This window comes from Puma concolor, chromosome A1 (assembly GCF_028749965.1).
Source record: "Puma concolor isolate L17-30 chromosome A1, mPumCon1.1.hap2, whole genome shotgun sequence".
NCBI classification, from domain to species: domain Eukaryota; kingdom Metazoa; phylum Chordata; class Mammalia; order Carnivora; family Felidae; genus Puma; species Puma concolor.
In genome coordinates this window covers 67,101,857-67,126,315 of record NC_141667.1, presented here as the reverse complement: position 1 = coordinate 67,126,315, position 24,459 = coordinate 67,101,857, and the positions used below count along the sequence as shown (strand labels likewise).

Below are 24,459 nucleotides of genomic sequence, written 5' to 3'. Positions count from 1 at the left end.
TCTGCCTCTCTCTCTCAAAAATAAATGTTAAAATTTTTTTTTTTAATAAAAAGTAGATAAAAATATTGAGCAGCACCTGGGTGGCTCAGCTGGTTGGGTGTCGGTCGCTTGATTTTGGCTTAGGTCATGATCCCAGGGTCATAGAGCCCCCCCAATAGGGCTCCACGCTGGGTGTGGAGGCTGCTTAAGATTCTCTCTTGCTCCCTGCCCCTCCCCGACTCAATTCTCTCCCTCTCCCCCCCCCAAACCCCCACAAAACCCAAACCAAACCAAAAATATCGATATTTGAATCATGTATTGAAATAGCATGAGCAGGTAAAACAGAGCCCTATCCGGCTGTAGGCCAGCAGTTTTTGACCTCTGTCCCACAGTCAGCTTTCCTCAACCTTTAAGGGCTGCTGCTTCCAGCTGCAGCAGATGGGCATTAACATGGTTTGGATCCAGATGGGTCCCAACTAACACTGGGGTCCCGGACAGGATTTCGGTCTGCTCCTACTGCGTAAACTCGATTGGGTATTAGGAGCTGGGACTGTGTACACCCTCTATTTTTCTGAAGGCGGGATGCTGGGGAGCGGTGGGGCCACAGACGGCTAAAGAAAACTAGCTAGGGCCATCCAGTGAGTCCGAGGGAGCACAGGAGTTGGAGTTCAGGCCTCCGCCTTCAATTCTGAGAAACGTTAGTCCAGACTCGATCACCGGCAGGTTGACAGAATCGTTGTAGTCTTCGTCTCTCCAGCCTGTGCGAAAGACCCAAAAAACTACAAGTCCCAGCACGCCTCGCTTCGCAGAGGACCCTCGCTCTTCCCCTGACTCAAACCATCCCTCTGTTCCTCGTTGGCTCACAAGCTTAACGTGCTGTTCAATGATTGGTTGCAGCTCTTGTCGCGCATAAGAACCCATTGCCGAAGCTGGCCGACAGGTTCCTCGCAGCCGCTAAGGAGATGTAACAGCACTCGACCAGGCTGGGGGAGCTGGTCGGTAAATAAAGCCGCCTTCCCTCCGGCTGCGAGGCCTTGCTTTTTTAACTTCCCGGTGACACTAGGTTTGGAGGGTTTCCGGCCGGAGGCCATTAGATGGGACACCCGGAAGGCGGAAGTTCCAGGGCGGAAGTGGCCGAGAGGAACGGAGAATGGCGGCGGAAGGCTGGTTTTGTCGCTGGGGCTGGGGCCGGCGGTGCCCGGGGAGGCCTGGGCTTCCCGGCCCTGGCCCTGGCCCCACTACACCTCTACTTCTTTTTCTGTTGCTGGGGCCGGTTGTTGCAGATATAACTGACGGCAACAGTGAACACCTTAAGCGGGAGCATTCGCTTATCAAGCCCTACCAAGGTGAGGCCTGGGGCGGGAATGGGTGCTGGGTGAGGGCGAGGCTGGACAGGGTTGGACAAGGGAGTTCCTTTCTCCTGAGCAAAGCAGCTTTGTGGGTTTCCTGTCTTTGGCAAGGCCAGTCCTGGAATGGCTTCTTACGCACCTGTCTCTGTCCGTCTCTGCCCACAGGGGTCGGTTCCAGCTCCATGCCCCTCTGGGATTTCCAAGGCAGCACTATACTCACGAGCCAGTACGTGCGTTTGACCCCTGATGAGCGCAGCAAAGAGGGCTCTATCTGGAACCACCAGGTGAGTGGCTCCCAGGAGGTTAGGTATACCCTTAAGTAAGCCACTACTCCTAGTCTCTGCAGCACCCAGACCTGAGCTTAGTTCGAAGGTTTGCTTCGCACCTTTCTCTCCCGCCCAGGTCTTCCTCATCTTGGTAACGCTCATCAGTGGTGACATTAACAGGTAATGACTATTGAAGCTACGACGTGTCAGGAACTGCACCTGACACTTTCCACCTTTCTCATTTAGTTTCTTCAAAAGCCTTGTGAAGTAAGTGATGTTATTTCCATTTTACTGACTACGCTGAGGCTTAGAGTTGAAAGTGCCTTTCTCAAAGTCACGTAGCTAGTAAGCACGGAACTCTCCAGCTGTCTGAATTGAACCCTCAACAGTGGGATAAATGGAATGAACATCTTTATTGGGTGGTTTCTGTGTGTTAGGCACTGGCCTTATGATGCCTTATTGTATTTAATTCTCAAACAGGCTGTTTGAAATAGTTGGCTATTGTGGCTTTATACAGAGCTAACACAGCGAATGGTATAAACGTTTAAATTCTGATCTGTCTGATCTCTAAGCCCAGCAATTCACTTGCTACACTTGACCCCCTACCCCTGTACGGTGGAGGAATCCCTTAGAAATACTTGCAGACTCCATCCATTTCCCCAGTGTTTCATTGATGATCTTGTCATCAGTGGTATAGAGGAGCTGGACTTGTAGGCAGTTTTAATTTCTGTGACTTTTGCTTTAGAGGTTAGGGAACCTCGAGTGTCACTGGCATGTCATACATAACTAGTGGCCAAGATAAGTCGCTACACAGACTCCACACTGAGGAGGTCGAGGTCAGGAAAGGGGTGAAAGGGGAATAATTTTGGGCTGGGTCACAGCTTGGGGCAGATGCTGCCCCTGGCTACCTGATTCCAACTCTTCCCATGGCTTAAGCTGTTGGCCATTGTCCTAGTTTTCTCCACCCTGTTCTTTGGTCCATTCTGAGTGGCTTCCTCATTAAGTTCTGGGAGACTACGCTGTCCTTGTGTTGCCTCATCTGCCTGTCTCTTCCACTCCTCCTCTCCTTTGCTAGGGACATCTGGTTTACTTTCTTCAGCTTTCACTCTGATCCTCAGAGCCTGGGGTCTCTCATCAAGGGATAAACAAGCATTATGTCTATACAGTCTGGCCCCTGGTGCCTGGTGTCTCCATTCATTCTAGTAATTTTGTTCCAGCCTCTCTGGCTGCTTTCTTGCCTCAGGATCTTTGCACTTGTTGTTCTCTCTGTCTGGGCACATTGCCTTCTGGCTCTTCATGCCTGCCTGGTTCTTTCTCATCTGGTGTGTCTCAGCTTGAGTGCCACCCACTCAGTATTTCATTAACTACTTTATCTCCCCAAGTCACATTCTGTCACATTATTCTGTCTTAGGGCTTCCAGATAATTTTAAAAAATTATACTGTAGTGTTACATTTTTTATGGAAGTGAGTTCAGTATAGCATTAAATTTTTTATTTTTTAAGGAAGGTACAAATAGGACTAGAACTATTAGAAATTGGTTCAGCTACAAGTAACTTAATTATGGTTGTATATATAACTATTGGTTGGCATTGTCAGTGTTGTGGCAATGTCACAGGGCTGAGAGGATTCTATACTACATCAGATTTTTAGTCTGGAATGTAACTATTCTTCCCCCACATCCCTATTCAGTTCTAGGGCCTTTCCTATTTGGTCCTGCAGTTATTCTTAAAAGGTTGGAATGTTTCCTGTAAATCTTGAAAGAAATTGCTTGGAAGTCTTAGAATTTTCTCCCTAGTGCTTCCCAAGAACCACCTCTTCCTTTACTGGGCTGGAGAGCTGGTTTCTGGACTTTTCTTTGTTGCGTGCCCCCACCTGGGAGAGGGACTGAATTAGCAAACACTCCTAAGCACCTGCTGTTCTCTGAGCAAAGAGAAAAACACAGCTGTGCTGTTTCAGTGGAGAGGTCCAGACCATGGAGTGGCCCCAAGGTGAAGTCTCAAGACTGACTGGAGCACAGGACATAGGGGGATGCCCAAGGGGCTGATAGGGCCCCATCTTGAGGAGCCTTGTGTGGAGGCTGCAGAGGTGGTGGTTGACCTTTTTTGGCTGATGTACTGTCTGAAAGTATATATCCTCTTGTGCTTTTTAAAAGTTCGTATCCCAAATTACTTATTGTAAGTTTGAATATTTGCAAATGATGTAGTTTCTAGCATATTTAAATATTGCCATTTTAAAATAAAGCTGTTTGGTACTCTTCAGTATGTTCAGTGGAATCTAAATATTTCAATTGTGTGTTTTAAACACTGTGAACCAGCCTGAATTATACATCAGTTTTTTTAATTCAATGTGTGTTTTCATCTCATCCCACACAATTTTATCCTATGCCATGTATTTAATGCTTGAAAATTTCTTCTTGATTAGCTTGTTCTATTCTCTAACTAAAATAAGCATAATAATTTAAACCTTTTAACTTTGGGGGCACCTGGGTGGCTCATTCGGTTGAGCATCTGACTGTTTGTTTCAGCTCAGGCCTTGATCCTAGGGTTTTGGGATCCAGTGCTGCGTCGGGCTCATTGTAGAGCATGCGGCCTGCTTAAGATTCTCTCTCTCTTTCTCCCTGCCCCTCTCCTCCATTCTCTCTCTCTCTCTAAAATAAAAATAAATTAGAAAAAAATTAACATTTTAACTTTGTTGGGACCTTGAAACTAAGTTTTAATATGGGGGGGTGTTACAATTATTATTGATACACAGTTGGTCAAAATAAATTCATTACACAATTTTGAGATAATTATTGTAAAAGTAAAAATTTATTGAAATGCATCTCAATAAGCTGTTGTCCCCCCAGTCCCTGTCTGGATGGGTATTATTGTCAGAATGAGACAGGCCTCAGCACCACTTCTACTTTGTGTGTTTTTTTTTTTTTCAACGTTTATTTATTTTTGGGACAGAGAGAGACAGAGCATGAACGGGGGAGGGGCAGAGAGAGGGAGACAGAATTTTTTTTTTTGACGTTTATTTTTGAGACAGAGAGAGACAAAGCACGAATGGGGGAGGGTCAGAGAGAGGGAGACACAGAATCTGAAACAGGCTCCAGGCTCTGAGCCATCCGCCCAGAGCCCGACGCGGGGCTCGAACTCACGGACCGCGAGATCGTGACCTGGCTGAAGTCGGACGCTTAACCGACTGCGCCACCCAGGCGCCCCTACTTTGTGTTTTTATAGATGTGAATGCTGAGAATCTGTGTTTACTTAAATAGTAGATGGAGATATAGCAGGGACACTCAATATTTTAAACTCTTGTTGGTTTATATACTCAAAGTCATGTAGTGATCTTTCATCAAAATGATGATGTATCAGTTAACTATTGGATTAGCTCTGCCTTCCACTAGTTGCAAGGACGTGGAAACCACTAAGTGTAAAATGCTCTATGATTGCCACATGATTCTGATTTAATTGGCTCGGGGGAGGGTCAGGGCATTAAGATTTCTGAGCTCCCCAGCTGGCTCAGCTGTGCAGCTAGGGTGGAAAACCACGGCTGTCGAGTCCTCCTTCCAAAATCAGCTTCTAAGTCCGTTCCAGCTGGTACTTCACCTGCACCTGCTTAAAATCCTTCAGAGGCTTTATATTGTCTCTCTTTTGGTGTTTCCCTCCACTGATCTACAGTCTTCAATCTGCCACGTGCAAAGACTTTCTAAGGCCCAGATAGTCCTGTAGGAATCAGTTTCCAGGTTTCAACTTCTGTGTGTACTCTTTCCTGAAACTCCTCTCCCTATGAACATACCAGGGGCAGGAGGGTAGGTGTTCCTTTCTCATATCCCTCTTCTCAGTTGCCCTTCTGCTTGGAGGCACACCTTGCACCAGCTTGGGGTCTTAGCTCAGTGCATTGTTCTCAGGTACAGAAAACTCCTGGGCACCAAAGAGACTGTTTGGAATCTGGTTTCTGGGCTAACTTTTGTGGAGGTGAGATATTTAAAAAATTTTTTTCAAATATATAAGGGCTTTTCTAGTTATTAGAAAATTAAGTTGTTGTTAATATCTAGTTTGGTTTCACCATGGTCAAGGAATGCAATCTGTTATTTCATTTCTTGGAGGTCTGTTGAGTCTTGCAAATGGTCTGGTTTCTGGAAAATTTTGTGTGTGTGTCTGCAAAGAATGTGGATTTTCAGGTCGTTGAGTACAGTGTGCTGTTTGGACCTTAGTTAAATTTACTGATTGGGTTCAAATATCTGTATTCTTCCTGATGTTTTTGCTTGTTTTTATCGATTACTAAGAGAGGTATGTTAAAATTTCTCTGTGGATTTGTTTTTACTTTTGTAATTCCGTTAGTTTCTGCTTTACAGATTTTTGAGGCCAAAATTTTCCTGGTAAAGGGAATCTTTTATTAAGAAATGTTTTTGGGGGCGCCTGGGTGGTTCAGTCGGTTGAGCGTCCGACTTCGGCTCAGGTCACGATCTCGCGGTCCGTGAGTTTGAGCCCCGGGTCAGGCTCTGGGCTGATGGCTCAGAGCCTGGAGCCTGCTTCCGATTTTGTGTCTCCCTCTCTCTCTGCCCCTCCCCCGTTCATGCTCTGTCTCTCTCTGTCTTAAAAATAAATAAATGTTAAAAAAAAATGTTTTTGTTATTAAAATGTCCCTTTTTAAATTTTGTTATTGATATAGCTACACAAGCTTGCTTTCGGTTAGTGTTTGCATGCTGTATCTTTTCCTGTCCTTTTCCTTTTTTCCATTTCTTTATGACTTAGAGTTATTTTCTTGTAAACTCCATGTAATTAGTCTTTTGAGGGGTTGTTGGTTTATTTTTGTGGTAAAATACACATAACACCATTTACCATTTTAACCTTTTTTCCCCCACTTTTAAATCATTTAATTTATGAAACCGTTCTCTTCAGTAGGATGCTCCTTGGCATTTAAACGGTGTTTAAAAATGTAATGGTGAGGTGCCTGGGTGGCTCAGTCAGTTGAGTGTCTGATCTTGGCTCAGGTGGGGATCTCCTGGCTCGTGGGTTTGAGCCCTGCATTAGGCTGTCTGCTGTCAATGCAGAGCCCACTTAGGATCCTCTGTCTCCCTCTTTCTGCCCCTCCCCTTCTCATGTGTGGACTCGCGCACGTGCTCTCTCTCTCTCTCTCTCTCACACACACAAAAATAAACATTAAAAGGAATATAATGGCTATCTATAAAAAATTAATTTGGGGCGCCTGGGTGGCGCAGTCGGTTAAGCGTCCGACTTCAGCCAGGTCACGATCTCACGGTCCGTGAGTTCGAGCCCCGCGTCGGGCTCTGGGCTGATGGCCTGGAGCCTGGAGCCTGTTTCCGATTCTGTGTCTCCCTCTCTCTCTGCCCCTCCCCCGTTCATGCTCTGTCTCTCTCTGTCCCAAAAATAAATAAACGTTGAAAAAAAAAAATTAATTTGATTATCGTATTTATGTAGCTGCACGTGTAAAAGAAAATTGGGGAAACATTTTTTATTACGGTAAATGTCCATACCATAAAATTTACCATCTTAACCATTTTAAGTGTCCAGTTCAGTGGCAGTTCATTCACCTTGTTGTGCAACCATCACTGCCGTCCATCTCCAGAATTTTCCTATCTTCCCAGACTGAAACTCTGTACTCATTCAACAGTGACTCTCCATTTCCTGCTCCCCAGAGCCCCTGGTAACCAATATTCTTCTTTCTGTCTGAATTTTACTCTTTTAGGGACCTCATTTAATGAAATCCTAGAGTATTTGTCTGTGTTTGGCTTATTAATTTGTAATTTAGCATAATGTCTTCAGAGTTTGTCCATGTTGTAGCCTGTGTCAGTACTTCATTCCTTTTATGGCTGAGCAATATTCGTCTGTGTGTGTACACATTTTGTTAATTCATGTATTTGTTGATGAACACTTGGGTTGTTTCTACCTTTTGGCTATTGTGAATAATGCTGTCAAGAACACGGGTGTGTATGAGTGTCTGAGTCCTTTTTTTTTTTTTTTCCTCCCCACCTAGGAAGTGGAATTGCTGGGTCCTATGGTAATTCTATATTCAACTTTTTGAGGACAATCAAACTGTTTTCCACAGTAGCTACACCATTTTACATTCCCACCAGCAGTGTGTAAAGGTTCCAGTTTCTCCACATCCTTGCCAACACTTTTTCTGTGTTTTTTTTGTTTTGTTTTGTTTTGTTTTGTTTTTTATGATAGCCATCTATCCTAATGAGTGTGAGGGGATATCTTGTAGTTTTGATTTGCATTTCTCTAATAACTAATGACGTTGAGCATTCTTTCATGTGCTTATTTGCTGTTTATCTTCTTTTTGGAAAAATGTCAAGTCTTTTGTTCATTTTTAAATTGTGTTTTTAACTTTAGGAGTTCTCTATATTCTGGAGACATTAATCCCTTCCCAGTTACATGATTTGGAAATATTGTATTCCATTTCTTGGTTGTCTTTTTATTATCTTGATGTTTTTGATGTGCAAGAATTTTTGTTGTTGTTGTTTATTTTTGAGAGAGAGGAAGAAAGTGTGAGCAGGAGAGGGCAGAGAGAGGGAGACAGGATTCTAAGTGGGCTTTGCGTTGAAGCAGAGAGCCTGATGCAGGACTTGAACTCTTAACTGTGAAATCATGACCTGAGCCAGTCAGATGCTTAACCGACTGAGCCACACAGGTGCCCCAAGAATTTTTAATTTTGATGAAATTCACTTTATTTTGTTGTTGTCGTCTGTGCTTTCGTGTCCTATCTAAGAAATCTTGCTAAATCCAGTGTTGTGAAGATTTTCCCTGTGTTTTCTTCTAAGAGGTTTATGGTTTTAGCTCTTGAGTTTAAGGCTTTTACCCTTTATTTAGTTTTAAAATTAAACTTTTTGAGATAATTGTAAATTTACATGCAGTTGTAAGAAATAATACAGGGAGACCTTATGTACCCTTATCAGAATGCAGTTCATATTTAGTAAAATTACTGATGTGTTTTGCTTTAATCCACCTTCCTATTATTTTTATTTAAAAAATTAAAACAATTTTAAGTTATTATTTTTTTATTATTTACTTTCTGTTTGTACTGCTCATTCTCTGTTCATTTTTCTCTCTGGTCTTCTTTTGAGTTGGTTAATTTTTATTCCATTTTTACTCTTCTGCTAGCTCGAAAGTTCTTTGCTTGCTTCCCAGTTTTTCAGTGATTACTCGAGTTTAAAACACAGCCATATTTTACCAAAGTCTAACGATAATGTGTACCTTCTTCCTGGACAATGCAAGGATCTTAGAATACTTTATTTACCCCATTGTTGTCATTTATTTTAATTCTATTTTAAAACATTGTTTCACGCAAATATTTATTTAGATTTTTTACCCTCATATTTATTGTTGTTTTTTTTTTTTTTTTTTTTTTTTTTTTTTTTTGTTCTTTGTTCCTTCCTGAATCTCTGACTTTACATCTGGATAATTTTCTTTCTCTCTGATGAATGAAAGACAGTTTTAATGTTTTTGTTTATCTAAAAATGGCTCTTTTTGGGGGCGTCTGGGTGGCTCAGTTGGTTAAGTGTCCAACTTTGGCTCAGGTCATGGTCTCGTGGTTTGTGAGTTTGAGCCCTGCCAGCAAGGAGCCTGCTTGGGATTCATATTTTTTTCCTCCCTCCCTCTCTCTCTTTCTCTCCCCCCCACCCCTGCTTGCACTCTCCCTCTCTCAGATAAATAAACTAAAATAAATAAATACAAATGTCTCTTTTTAAAAAGTCTTTTTTTATCTGAAAATGTCTTAATTTTATCTTCATTCTTGAAGGATGCATTTGCTAAGCATAGAATCCTGTGTTCATTTTATTATTTAAAAATTTAAAAATATTTATTCATTTTTGAGAGACAGTGCAAGTGGGGCAGGGGCAGAGAGAGAGGGAGACACAGAATCTGAAGCGGGCCCCAGGCTCTGAGCTGTCAGCACAGAGCTCGACGCAGGGCTTGAACTCACAAAATTGTGAGATCATGACCTGAGCCACACTCAGATACTTAACCATCTGAGCCCCTTATTCACTTATTTCTAAAAATGTTTATTTGAGAGAGAGGGGTGGGGGGAAGAGTGCACGCAGAGAGAGAGGGAAAGAGAATCCCAAGCAGGCTGCATGTTGCCAGCTCAGAGCCCCATGTGGAGCTCAATCCCATGAACCATAATATCATAACCTAAGCTGAAATGAAGAGTCGGATGCTTAACTGACTCCCTCCCTTCCTTTTTGTGCCTAGGTGTGGTTTTCTTTTTTTTTTTTTTTAAGTTTATTTATTTTTGAGAGAAGGGAGAGAATGTGCAAGCAGGAGAGGGGCAGAGAGAAAGAGGGAGAGAGAGAGAATTCTAAGTAGTCTCCACACTGTCAGTGCAGACCCAGTGCGGGGCTCAAACCCACGAACCATGAGATCATGACCGGAGCGGAAGTCAGTTGCTTAACTGACTAAGCCACCCAGGTGCCCCTGGTTTTCTTTTTATTTGTCTTCTTTGGTTTGTAAGATTTAAGATTTGTGGTGAAATGTCTGTGAATCAGTTTTAGTAAGTGCTTGGACACATCTTTAAATATTCCTTTGCCCTGTTCTCTCACTTCTCATTCTGAAACTCCAGTTTATGTATCTTAGAGTTTTTCACTCTCTCTTACTGACAATTTTGTATCTACCATTCATTCTCTCTGCTTCATCCTACATTTTTTTTTTTTTTTTTTTTTTACCTCTCTGGCCTTGAGATCACAGATTCTCTCTTCATCTGTTTTTAATCTACCTGTCCATTACATTGTTAATTTCAGTTACTGTGTTTTTTTAGTTCTAGGACTGTTTGTTTTTTTTTTTTTAGTAGCGTGATTTTTTTTTTTTTCCTTTTTTTCCCCAGTTATTTTTAGGACACCTGGGTGACTCAGTCAGTTAAAGTGTCTCATTCTTGGTTTTAGCTCAGGTCATGATCTCATGGTTCATGAGATCAAGCCTTGCATTGTGCACTGGTGGCATGGAGCCTGCTTGGGATTCTGTCTCCTCTCTCAGACCCTTCCCTGCTTGTTCTCTCTCTCTCTCTCTCCCCCTCCTCCCCCGTCAAAATAAATAAACATTAAAAATATATAAAATTTCTTTTATTTTTTGAAATTCTCCATCTTATATTTATCCCCTTGATTATAGTAAACTAGTTATTTGAAAGTCCAGTATCTGGAATTCCCATCAGCCTGTTTTCTCCCTCTTTTCTGGCCTTGTTGATAACTTGTCTTTTTATGTGCCTGGTTGTTTATTGTATGCCAGATACTGTATTTGTAATATTGCTTGTTGAAAGATTTGAGGCCTGGGTGAGTCACTTTAATGTACTTTTCAGGGATTGAGAAGGCTCAAGCTGAGCTACTGCCCCTGGGAGGGCCTTTCCTCATTCACTCTTGTTTTTGGGTTGCTGTCTTTGCGGTTCCAACCCAAAGCAAGCTTGGTTCACCAGGCCTTCCACTCTCTCAGTAGGCCTTGGGGCAGAGTCTTTGTCCATCTATCTGTCTCCTCACCTCTCAGTTGTCCCCTGTAGAATCTGCAGATTCCCCAGAGCCACAACTGGCCAAGAGCTGGCAAGGCTAAGATTTCACACTACTTGCAGGCTGTTGTTAGGTGTCCACCAGCTCTGCATTCTTAGGGGCCGGAGCTGGGTCTCATCACCTTGGTTTTTGATGCCCACAGCTGACTGAAACTGTACACTGATGAATCAGTGAATGCACAAGCCACATCACCCATGGTGGGATGTAAAGTTTCTCAGTTTTTTATTTAAAATTTTTTAAACATCTTTTAAAATTAAGTGAGCATTATGCCCAGCGATCCCGAGATTAAGAGTCCTGTGCTCTACTAACTGAGCCAGCCAGGTCCCCTTAAAGTTTTTTGTTTTTGATCTTTTATTTTTGATTTTTTGAATTATGTTCATTATACAAAATTCAAACATAGAAAGTAAACATTTCTTGTAGTTCCCCTACCAAAGTCAGCTATCGTTAATATTGGTTCATGTTCTTTTAGTTTTTTTCTCTATATATACTAATATTTATTAAAAAAATTTTTAATGTTTTTATTTTTGAGACAGAGAGAGACAGAGCATGAGTTGGGGGGGGGGGGTGCAGAGAGAGAGGAAGACACAGAATCTGAAGCAGGCTCCAGGCTCTGAGCTATCAGCACAGAGCCTGACATAGGGCTCGAACTCATGGACTGTGAGATCATGACCTGAGCTGAAGTCGGGCACTCAACTGACTGAGCCACCCAGGCGCTCCTACGAATTTTTTTTAAAAGCACTTTTGCAACTTACTTTCTTTCGCTTAGTATCTTTGGTATCTTCAGGTGTAAAGGCTTATGGATCTGTCTTGAGTCTGTTAAAAAACCCGCAGCAACCAGATTGACCCCCAGAAGATGGGAGTATCAATAATCCCATTGATTGAGAACATGTGTTTCTTTCCATCCTCATCTACACTGGTATTAATGATCTCTTTAATAGTTGCCAATTGGATAAGTCAACAACATCTTGTTCTAGTTTGCCTTTCTGATGGGCCTTTATTTTAATTTTTTTAAATGTTTATTTTAGAGAGCGTGTGCACGTAGAGTAGGGAAAGAGAAAGAGGGAGACACAGAATCTGAAGCATGATCCAGGTTCTGAGCTGTCAGCACAGAGCCTGTTGTGGGACTTGAACTCAAGAATCGCAAGATCATGACCTGAGCTGAAGTCAGACACTTAACTGACTGAGCCACCCAGGCGCCCCCTGGGCCTTTGTTTAAATACTTGCTCATGTACCCAACTGCAGACTTCCTCCAAGTGGGTTCCTGTTAAAGTATTTGTCAACACCTTAGTTTTCATGAGGAACTTTCTAGTGGATGAGGCCAGGCTGTTTCCCTTACTGTGGACAGTGTCCAGCTCTGCACCTGATGTTCCTGAATGCCTGGGTGTATCTGCCTTCTTTCGTATCACAGTTGTCCAGAGACCCCAGAATATGACCTTTCCAGCCCCCCAGCCCTGGCACTGTCATCACACTGAAGTTCGGCTGGGCCTGCAAGAGGCAGGATGTATGCTGGCCAAGAACTTGGGGTTTGGAGTCATCCAGAAGGTTGGTTAGAAGGGAAAGACAGTGGGGATGGAAGACCAGAAAAGAACTGCTGCACTTTGTGTTAAAGGCGTGAAGGCCATGGGAGATATATAAGACACAATACAAGTTTCTAAGATCTGAATGTGAGTCAAGACCATCCATACCTGCTGTGGACAAGTTATTTTGTCTCTGAATGGGTTTTCTTTTTGTAAAATATGTGGCTCCAATAGGGTTAGTTCGAGAAGATTTTGGGGCAGGAGCGGTGGAGATGGAAAGGAAACAGGGCTGATGGGTTTGGCTGGTGTTGAGGAAGGTGAATCAGTGTGAGAACCTGTGGCCAGGCTCAAGAGAAGACTGGGCCAGAGTGGGCAGAGTCTGGGCCTCAGACAGCTTGGGACACTGTGTGACCTCCCTCCTTCCCACCTGGGAGGCCCAGCACCCCCCTCTCTTCCTGCTGAGAATGCTGAGGTGGTCTGTTGGTCAGTGGCACTTGTGACCCTGCTACCTGCCCCTTTTTCGAGGAGTGTCCAGTCTCTGCGGAGGAGATGGGCCTGTATGGGTCACCTCTGTTTGGCAGGAAGGCCCAGGGAGCTCTGAAGTAGCTCTCTCTGCTTTCTCTCCAGCCTTGCTTCCTCAAGGACTGGGAGATGCATGTCCACTTCAAAGTCCACGGTGCAGGGAAGAAGAATCTCCATGGAGATGGCATTGCCTTGTGGTATACCCGGGACCGCCTTGTGCCAGGTAGGGAGGTGCTTGTATAGGTGAGGCATTCTGCCCAGGTTAGGGCACCGGAGCTCCTCTTTGAGGAAACCTGGGACCTCGAGTCTGCTCTAGGGAGTGTCCCTTTGCGAAGAGGGATAGCTGGATCCTGCAGCTCAACTCTAAACCCCATTGTGGCCTGGTGTTGTACACCAGCTAAGAATGGATTTTACCATTCTACTGTTTTTAAAAAAGCAAAAACAAGGAAGACTGTGACTGAGGCCATATGTGGCTGCAAAGCCTAATGTTTCCTGTCTGGCCTTTGACAGAAAGTTGCTGACCCTTGGGCAGAGGATGGGGTTTCCTTTCTTCTGTAGGAGTCCTTTCTGCCCCCTTGTCACCTGACATGTCAGAGCACATGTCCAGGTACTGACCCCTCAACAGTTAACGGTTTCAAACTTTGAGTCCTCTCTGCTGTACCCCTATACCTCCTCCTGCCTTAGAGATCCCTTCTCTTTCCTGGGTGAATGACCACAAATCAGCCTCCCTTTCCCCCATCCATACTGGCAATACTTTGTCCTTCAGGTACCCAGGGGACAACTCCAATATCTCCCATTACAAAAGCATCTCCTTCTAATTCCAGGGCCTGTGTTTGGAAGCAAAGACAACTTCCATGGCCTAGCCATCTTCTTGGACACATATCCCAATGATGAGACCACAGAGGTATGCCTCTGCTCTCTCCCTCAGACAGGACAGGAAGGTACTGGGCAGTTGGCTGGGGGGTGGGAACCAAGACTTCTCTCTGGTCTCAGCACAAAAGGGGCCTCCAGGGATCAGGGTGGCGGGCTACCCCAGTGCCTCCCACAGGATGGGCTGGTCATAGAGTAACTGGTGTCTCGGTCTCAGCGTGTGTTCCCGTACATCTCGGTGATGGTGAACAATGGCTCCCTGTCCTACGACCATAGCAAGGATGGCCGCTGGACTGAGCTGGCAGGCTGCACGGCTGACTTCCGCAACCGCGATCATGATACCTTCCTGGCTGTTCGCTACTCCCGTGGCCGTCTGACGGTGAGCAGGCAGGATGGGGGCCGGTTATGCCTGTGCCAGTTCCGTGGAGGCTTAAGTTGATGGGCGGGCTTGGACCTGGCACGTACTTGACTTGCTGGCTGGCTGCAGGTGATGACCGACCTAGAGGACAAGAACGAGTGGAAGAATTGCATCGACATCACAGGAGTGCGCCTGCCCACTGGCTACTACTTTGGAGCCTCGGCTGGCACCGGAGACCTGTCTGGTGAGCATCTGGGCTGAGGGAGGCATTAAGTCTCAGTCTTGACCTTCCCTGGTCTGTCGGGAGCTCGTGACATAGTTGATAGCTTTCCTTCTTAAACTTCTTTCCTTTGGTTCCACACACACCTGGATTTCTTCCTCTACTTTCTAGCATCTGGGAATGTTGTCACACTTGGGGCTTTATTCCGTGAGCACTCCCTCAGCAGTCTTCCCCTCTGCAGCTAGGGGGCTGAGTATGCTACAGGGTCCCACATTTCCATCACCAGCCCAGACCTTTCCAGACCTGTGTCACCCAACAGCCTGCTCAGCATCTCTGCCTGGATACCCAACAGGCATTTCAGCCTTCACCTGCCAATAGCTGAAGCCCACATCTTGCCACCAAGACATAAATGGCACTTCTGTTACTCTAGTTGCTCAGTCCAAGAAGACTTGGTGCCACTGTGGTCTCTATTTTTTCTCTCACACGCCACCTCTCATCCTTTGGTGAGTCTTGCTAGGTTTGTCTTCTCAGGGCAGCAGACTACTTTTCTTCTCTTACTACTTGGCAGGTCCAGGCCATCATCTTCACTCGCTTGGACAACTGCAGGAGCCTCCCATGTGGTCCCCTCCTTCCACACCAGTTCCCCAACAGTCTCTCCCAGTTCAGTCAGCGATTCCGTTAAAGCTCAAATGAGGTCTTGCCACTCCTCTCGTCTTCCGCAGAGTCAAGGCCCCTGTCTGTCCCAGTAGCGGTTGCTGGGCCCTGTGTACCATGCCTCCCCTACTACATCAGCCGTGACTCATGGCTTCCTGCTCCTTTACATCACTCTCAGCTCTTCTTCAGATACACCAGCGCCCTCCTGCTTTGGCCTTTTTACCTGTGCCTCTCATTCTTACCTCCTTCAGGTCTTACTCAGATGTCACTTCCTCACTGGGGCCTTCCCTGATTCCTACATACCCCAGTCTCCTATGCACTCCTTACCACCTTTCTTGGCTTTATTTTTCTTCATAGCATTTAACCATCTTGGAATCTACCATGTAATTTATTTCATTTTCTAGGTATGCTTAACTGAATTGTAAGCTTCATAAAGTCAGGGCTCTTATCTTCTTTGGCCCACAGTGTGTCTGTATGCATTGGGATGCTGCTAGCCTATGCAAGCCTCGCTGGGCCACCAGGCCTGGGTGACACTTTATAGTGACCCTTGGCCATGGTCCTCAGAAGGCATCAGGGTCCTCAGAGGGCTGGCACCAAGCCCAGGGTCAGCTCTTGCTGACCAGAAGTGGGAAGCAACGTATAGGACCAGACAAAGGGCTTATTTATCCTCAGGATAGACGTTTCTGAGAGCCTCCCCTTCACCCTTGAAATGTTGAGGTTCCTAGAGAGTCTGTTGCTTTGGGGTTTTAAAGTTTTTAGTGTGGATAGTCCAATAAGTCCCTTTGCCGGTGTTACCCAGCTTCAGGTAATCATTACTTGCTCGTTGATTACTTGGTAATTAGTTACCAGCTGGATGTCAGTCTTGTGTCATAGTCCTTCAACTCAGGTTATCTGGAATTTCATTGGGTAGTACATCAGCATATGTCAGGAGAAGGTTCTGGAAATAAAGCCAGATCTGTGGCAGGTGGATGCTCTCTAAGGCTATTTGGAGAGGCCCAATAAAGAGTGTTGGAAATTGACTATCTACACAGTAGTGCCTGACCATTAATCAGAGAGTTGGGAATGCCGGCCTCTGCAGCAGGCGTCTCATGGGGAGTCACATGATATAGTGGTCTCTTTTCCCTTTTAATTCTTTTTTTGTTTGTTTATTCTGGGAGAGAGAGTACACGCACAGGGGAGGGGCAGAGAGAGAGAGAGGGAGACAGGGGACCTGAAGCAGGCTCTGCGCTGACAGCAGAGAGTGCAATGCAGGGCTCAAACTCACAAACCATGAGATCATGACCTGAGCTGAAGTCGGACGCTTAACTGACGGAGCCACCTAGGCGCCCCTCTTTTCCCTTTTATACATCTGAGACCATTGGGAATTTGAGAGTTGAAGGGATTTCCCCACGTTCACACCTAGGAAGGGCAGAGCTTGGGTGGAAACTCTGGTCGAACTTCAGAGTCAGGACTTGTCCCTGCGCCTCCGGGGCTGTGTGTGCTGGGCTCTGAGATACCACTTGGCTCTGCCTGACCCAGTTGCCAGGTCCTTGCTCTTTAGGCTGTCCCTTTTCCGGTTTCCACAGAGTTCCTCTTGAAATGAGGCTTTTCCTCAGGTTCCAGTAGGTTAGCTGAACTGATGCTGGAATCAAGGGACCAGGACCCCTGTCTTGGCTCTGATCGCAACCTCCCCATCTCACAAATGGGGTGGTCACTTACTGTCAAGCAGAAGTTATCTTCTGCCCATACCTGAGCCTGTCTCTAGTGTTTTCTGGGACAATCACTGCCCAGGTATTAGAGCCTCACCCTCAGCTGGTTGCTGAGTCGTTCATCTGCATTATGAACTTGGGTCTCTGATGGGAGCACCTGGCAGCTGCCTGCCTGCCCCTCGGGAAGATCAGACTTCTCAATTGGCTGTAGAATAACATGCAGGTCCTTTTCTGGTACATACTATCTGCTGGGCAATCTGTCTCTGCTTTGTGTGTACTTTCTCATTTTCTTGCCATGATTACCAGGCAAATTGGAGATTATAACCTGGATTTACAAACAAGGAAACTGCCTCAGGATTTAGACCCAGGTGATTTTGACTGTAAAATCCATGCTTTTTTTCTGTCCTGCCTCCTCCCAGGTTTGTTATTGTTGAGTTCTAGAGGTATTCTAGCTCCTGGAATACCTACTAGGGGCAGCTGGGGGTCACTGGGAAGAAAAAAGACCCCTCACTAGGCAGGAGCAGAATTCTCCCTGGGAGACCTCGCCACTCTGAGGGACTGGAGCAGCAGCTTCTCTCTGGGGAAGGCCATGGGCCCTAAGGCAGTCTCCATGCTCCTTCTAAGCTAACTCTTGATCCTACAGACAATCATGACATCATCTCCATGAAGCTGTTCCAGCTGATGGTAGAACATACGCCTGATGAAGAGAACATTGACTGGACCAAGATTGAGCCCAGTGTCAATTTCCTCAAATCACCCAAAGGTATGTATGCAAGGCCCGCCTGGGCCTGAGTGGCCTGGTATGGGGTTGCAGTGGGGCTGGCTTGGCTGAGTGTGTATGGTCCATTTGCTCTTGCTTGGTCCAGTTGTGATTGTGGCTTGGGGTCTTGAATCAGCAGCCAGTGCTAATGAGTAGATTTGTGAGCACCTGGTGCCTATTTCGGCTAGTGCTTAGTGCAGGGTTAATGGCCAGTAAAGCCAGAGGGGCCAGTTTGTTGGTATAGGTGGCATGCAGGGCATTCTGATACAACATGTGTGTGGTCTCAGTGAATGACCTGGGAAGTAGGTGCTGCCACTAGCCAGGGCAACTGGTCCTCCAGGTTTCCTCAGCTAGAAAGAAGTAAAGACAAGAATCAACTTTGAGTTTTTGCAAAGCCCCAAAGCCTGGACTCTTTCCATGGTGCTAATTAGCCACCAGTCTCTCCTCACAGAGCAAGAGTTCTGGTTGAAGTGAAACTCCTATGTGTGTAGACATCCAAGAACCCTGAAGTTTGCCTATGGGCCAGGATGGGGGCACTGAGGAGCCTCTCAGCCTAGCCCAAGGTCACCATGTAGAGTGTGAGCCAGAGTGGAACCCAGCACTTAATGTGACCTCTCACTTTTTTAAGATTCATATTGCTTACAAATATCTCAGGGGCTAAACAAATCCTGCCATGTACCCACTGTTTTTGCAACCTTTGATTGGAGGGTTTCTGGCTGAGGGCTTTCGGAGAATTCCTCTGCTCTGACCTACCCAGCAACCCAATAAAGTTGGCCAGGCAGGGCTTAACTCATTTGCAGACCTGTTGATCCATTTGCTCCTTTAGCAGATGGTTCCAGAGCTTTCATTCACTGCCTAGCCATGGGCTAGGTGCCGTCCTAGGGCTTAGTCTAGTGACTGAGGCAGAGAAGGGGGCAGAGGAAAAGAGAGGCTGGTGGTGAGACCACGTCAGCAGGCCTGCCCTGGTTAGGTTGTGTGGGAAAGGATGACGTAGCTTGGCTCCCACCTGGCGTTCCAGGCCTCCTCCACAGTGAGGAGTGGAGGGCTAGGGCTGTGGCTCCGGAGGGAGGCCGAGTGGCAGGAATAGGGCCGAGGCTGCACAGGGCAGGAGGACTTGAGTCCAGATTCCTGTCCCTTCACCCACAGACTAGTGAACTTGACAAAGTCTGTTCCTGCTCTCAGCCTTCTCTAAAAGTGAGATTATGAGCTCCCCATCCCAGGGTAGTTGGCTTTCCAGGAGAATATCTCATGTGTCAGGGCCTTGTTTCTGGTAGAATTCTTGATGTTAGCAAGCAGAGAAGTGGTGTGGCTGGAGAAGAAGGACAGGGGATGGAGGGCCTGGGAGATTCCCCCCCTAGGGACCATGGAATACATCCAGGTGTAAGTCAGGGCTGCTTTCGGCCAGGGCTGTGTCTCTCTAGGTCAGGATCTTGGACCACTGACTGCATGGGGCCAGGGTGGGGCTTGTGAATGCAGGTCTTGGGCTTGCCTTGTGCTGACTCAGGCTCTCCTGGGGAGGCCAGGAATTCGGTTTTCACCAGCCCCTTTCAGAGAAGACACCTGAGGCCTTGCTCCCTGGGAACCTCAGTCCCAGTGGGATTATTCCTGTGTCCATTCCCCCGCCCCTCTCTGGTATAGCTGTGAGCAGGACACAGGGCTGGCTGCGGCCTATTGCTCTGCTCAGTCCTGTTGGACTCCCTGTCTCCCAGGAGCCCGCCTGACCTCTCTCTCCACTTTACCACTTCAGCTCCCCCCTCTCTTCTCCCCCAGACAATGTGGATGACCCGACGGGAAACTTCCGCAGCGGGCCCCTGACGGGGTGGCGGGTGTTCCTGCTGCTGCTATGTGCGCTCCTGGGCATCATCGTGTGCGCCGTGGTGGGGGCCGTAGTGTTTCAGAAGCGGCAGGAGCGGAACAAGCGATTCTACTGAGCGGCCGGCGCTCTGCTCTGGGGAAGGCCTGGTTTTGGGCCCCGGCACTAATGTGAACTTTTTTTTACTGAGATTGTAAAAGAAAAACAAGATGACCTTATTTCTTAACCGTTTCAAAGAAATAATTAAAGTATTTTCGTACATTTTGCTTCTTGCCCAGCAGGGATAAGCTGCAGGGCTGGGGAATAGGGTTTGGCATCCCCACACCTGGGGCAGAGGTCCTCACCCATCTCAGGAGCAGGGAGGAGTCTGTGCCTGGAGCTGGGCCCTGGCAGGTGGCTCTTGAACACTGGAGGGCCCCCCAACCACATTGTGGTGGGTGTCTGACGATGCAAGCAGTGATTTTGTTCTGTGCGGTGTGTGTTGGTGGAAAAGGAGGCTGACTGGGGAACCTGGGCCTTTCTGGTCACCCTCTGAGCTTCTTCCCAAGGCAGAGCCTCGAGTGAGGCTGGAGGAGCAATTTGGTGGGGCTCAGAGTGTGACCGTTTGCTAAATAAAGTGAAATAACCAACCTCAGCTGTGTGACTGTCCTAAGGGGCTTGCTTTTCTTTTCCTTCAAGTAACTTCCAGGTGGCCAGTGCTTTACAGTTCTCAGCCTCCTCCCCTCGGCCTTGCCACACAGCCCCAGGAGGCAAGTGCTGTGCTCCCTGTTCCCAGATGGGGAAGCACAGCTCTGGGAGGTCAAGCGAAACTTGCCCAGTGTCACATAGCAAATGAGGTCATGGGGATGGGGCCTTGTGCCATCTTCCACGTTCTCTGAGCCTCTCACTCTGGGCAGGGGAAGATGTAGGGTACCACACAGAGGGTGGGACCTAAGTGCAAGCGAACTCTAGGGAACTCGGGCTAAGGGGGGCTTCAGGAAGATCTGGAAGGGATTTGTGGGTACAGAAGGACAGGTTGGGGTCGGTAATGGTATTCCCTTTGGGGTGCCTCGAGGGGAGAAAGATGGCACAGGGAGTGGAAGAAAGCCGGCAGCTAAAAGGAAAGTACCATCATCTGGCAGCTTTCTTGGGTCTGTCTGTCCTGGCCATGGCCTGCCTCTGCTCTCCAGACTGTTCTTCGGTGCTCCTGACCCCGCCATGGAACAGTGTGTCCCCATCCATTCCGGAGCCATCTTCAGCATCTTGCACTTTTTTTTTTTTAATGTTTTATTTATTTTTGAGAGAGAGAGAGAGAGAGAGAGCGAGCTTGAGTGGGGGAGGGGTAGAGAGCGAGGAAGACATAGAATCCAAAACAGACTCCTGGCTCTGAGCTGTCAGCACAGAGCCCAATGCGGGGCTCGAACTCACGGACTGGGAGATCATGACCTGTGCCAAAGTCGGACGCCCAACCAACTGAGCCACCCAGGTGCCCCCAGCATCTTCCACTTAAATGACATTTGAGTCTCCATCTTTAAAAAAAAAAAAATTTTTTTTTATGTTTATTTGGGGGAGGGGCAGAGAGAGAGGGAGACACAGAAGCCGAAACAGACTCCTGTCTCTGAACTGTCAGCACAGGGCCTGACGCAGGTTCGAACCCACAGACTGTGAGACCATGACCTGAGCAGAAGTTGGATGCTCAACCATCTGAGCCACCCAGGCGCCCCAACTCTCCATTTTAAAAACAGAGCAACCTGTCTCCCTGTTGTAACCAGGCTTCTTATAATTAACATTCTTGATGAGATTCTTATAAAAAGTGGATAGAAGTAGATGTGGTAAAGAGTAAGAACATATATTCCTGTCAGTCTTTCACCCTCACTACCCTGAGCTCTTCATTGATCTACTGTTCATGGTCTCTTATCCCTCTCGATGTGTCCTGTGTACACATAGGACCCGTCTTTTGGCAGGTGAGATGTCAAGAGATTGTTTATAAATTCACAGTGACCGAGAATTCTGAGCTGTGTTTTCTTCTCATGGGGCTGGGAGCCTGTTCATGAAGCTGTAAGAGAAAACCTGATCTTCCTTATTGAAAGAAATATTTTATTGAGCACTTTCCCCAGAACAATTTCTTTACTTGAAAAGTAGCTAACTTTGAGTGCTTACTATATCCCAGGTGTGGTTCTGAGCAGTTGACACGTATTAACTCATTTCTCTCCACAACACTTAACCCACTTGGACATCAAAAATCTGCTAGGCTGGGTGGCTCCTGACTCACTGAGCATCTTCTTCCTTGGCGAGTGCCGTGTCTGTACTGACATGAATGACTGAGGCCTGGAATCTGGAACTCTCTGTGGCTGCTACAACCACCATAATATGCACTACACTCTCCATATTTGGCCTTTAATTTTGGCCCTATCTTGGCCTTCCCCGAATTCCTGAATTATTAGGCAAATTGGCATCCTGTCCTGTATGGCTCTTGCCTTTGGCTGCATGTTGGAGACATCTGGAGAATGAAACTCAGTCCTCTGTGCTCTACAGTTTGGGTTTAAGAAGTAGGTGGGGTGTGGGCAGGGGCAGTTTGAAAACAACCACGTTGGGTGGTTCAGATGAGCATATAGGCTTGAGAAGTGGCAGGTGTAGACTAGTGATTTGAAGGCTGATCTTGAAGTGGTCCTGGTCTGTTCTTGGCGGTCAGCGGCTTGTTTGCATCCCTTTCAAAGTTCAAACCTGGAGGTGCTTTCCTAGAAGGTTAGATTTGTGTTCTCACATCTGCTTTTTCATATATGTGGGTTCATGCTACTGTAATCTACATTTTTGCCACATGCATTTATTATTTTTAAATGTTTATTTTTGAGGGGGGTGAGGGGCAGGAAAGGGGGCCAGAGGATCCAAGTCAGACTCCACCCTCACAGCAGCTTCAGCACAGTGAGGCCACTGTGGGGCTCGAACTCATAAACTACAATCATGACCCAAGCCAAAGTCGGATGCTCAACCGACTGAGCCACCTAGGTGCCCTGTCACGTGAGTTTAAAAACAGAGTTATTTCATCATATAGAAGTTAGATATAAATGTATATCACTGCACCTGTTGTATAGCATGAGAAATGAAACATGGCTGATGCATTTGCACCCTTCTTTGTCCCCTGCCCAAAATAGGTGCCCCCCCCTTGGAGGTAATTGCTGCGGATTCTGATTTTTTTATGTTTCTTTCTTTCTTTAACGTTAAATTTATTTTTGAGAGAGAGAGTGCAAGTGGGGAAGGGACAGTGAGAGAGGGGGACAGAGGATCTGAAGCTGACAGCAGTGAGCCCAATATGGGGCTTGAACTCCTGAACCGTGAGATCATGACCTGAGCTGAAGTCCAATGCTCAACCAACTGAGCCACCCAGGTGCCCCTGATTTTGTTTTATGTTTCTTAAAAATGTTACTGTAGAGGTATGTATCCCTAAACGCATAGTAGCGTTTTGCATTCTAAAAAATTACAAATGGTACACAGACATATTCCTCAGCTCTTAAAATTCAGCACTGTTTGTGAATCTTTGCATTAGATGTAGCTCAAGATGTGGCATGAGTGGACTCCAGTTTCTCCATTTGGCCACTGCTGGATGTTTGGATGGTTTCCAGGTTTCTGCTCTTAAAATGCTGCTCTAAATGTTCTGGAGCCCATCTCCATCCATGCACAAGTGTGAGGAACTGCCGGGTTGTAACTTACTTGTAACTTATGTACGTTCCAGTCTTACTGGTTGTCAGATTGGTCTTGTGGGTTGTATTCATTCTGCTCCCACCTTGGTGACTGAGATTCCCCCTGCCCATTTCTTAGCACTTGATATTATCAATGTTTACTTATTGATGATCTGATAGGTATAAAAGTTTTAATTTGCATTTCTTAGCTAATCAGGTTGAGGATTTTTGTATCCTCAAGGATCCGTCCATGGTGGTGTAATTTTTTTGCCCCTCACCTTTTTCTTGTGGTTACATGCCCATTCTCATGGGATCTTCAGGTATGTGCTTTTGCGGATTACCTCTCAGCATGTGTGTCTTTTGATTTTCTAATGTCATATGATTTACTGTCTATATTTTAATGTCAATTACTAATCTTTTCCAAATATTTTTCCCCCAAAAGTCTGAAAATTTTGTTCAGACTTAGTTTATAATCTCCATGGAATTGACTTTTGTGTGGAGTATGATGTAGGGATCTGGTTTTCCCACTATGTATAGCCAGTTGTCAAACATTTCCTGACATTCATTCTTCCACACAAGCCACAGCGCTGCTGAATCAAGTGCTCCAGACACCGCTCCCTCGTCTTCCTCCTGTTTCATGGCTGGAAGGCCAGATGTTTAGCTAAATTCTCCAGCTTCTTAGCTAGGGTGGCTCTGTGAGAGCTGTGCCTGCCGAGGGGACTCTCGGTAAAAAGCGCCAGATGGCAGCTGGTGTGGCTATTTGCCCATCCTCCTCCTGCTGGACAGTGGGGGTGACCCCCAGAGGTGCAAAAGCCTCCTGTGACCATGGGGGCAGTAGTGAGCACCAGAGCTGGGTGGAGCATGTGTCCTCAGGACATCCAGGGCTGCTGCAGCCCTGGACTGCTGGGCTTTTATGTAAAATAAATAAATTTGTATTTGCTCAAACTACCATGAGTCATGTTTTCTGTTATTTGAGACTAAGAATAGCCCTCTCCCCTGCCGTGTATATGTCAAGTTTTCTAACCTGTAGGGGTCTTCTCTGCAGGTAATATTGACGTGCCCACTCAATGCCACACACTGTTGTAGGCCCTGGGACACGACAGCAAAAGGAACTACAGTCCCCCATGAAACTTACAGTCTGATGGGGAAATCAGGTGAAATAAATATTTATAGTATAAAGTAAGTTTAAAGTATGTACTAAGTATAACATATGCCATGTTAGTACTCACATTTGTTTCTTGTAGCTGCCGTAACTATGTACCACAGACTGGTGGCTTTAAATAACAGAAGTTTATTGTCTCACAGTCTGGA

At 46.2% G+C, this 24,459-nt stretch overlaps 1 protein-coding gene across 2 annotated transcripts; it reads left to right on the top strand.

Moving 5' to 3' along the window:
* Window positions 1-913: 913 nt before the first annotated feature.
* On the top strand, window positions 914-24,093 carry LMAN2 (lectin, mannose binding 2). 2 transcript variants are annotated; one of them, XM_025924434.2, is made up of 8 exons: window positions 914-1,325; window positions 1,494-1,612; window positions 13,235-13,352; window positions 13,954-14,033; window positions 14,217-14,378; window positions 14,487-14,601; window positions 17,563-17,682; window positions 19,450-24,093. In XM_025924434.2, exons 1-8 carry the CDS (start codon window positions 1,130-1,132, stop codon window positions 19,608-19,610), a joined length of 1,071 nt encoding a protein of 356 aa, XP_025780219.1. In that variant the 5' UTR covers window positions 914-1,129; the 3' UTR covers window positions 19,611-24,093. The 2 variants fall into 2 exon arrangements, with proteins under 2 accessions (XP_025780219.1, XP_025780220.1); XM_025924435.2 differs by having other exon boundaries at window positions 915-1,325; window positions 19,427-24,093.
* Window positions 24,094-24,459: the final 366 nt, after the last annotated feature.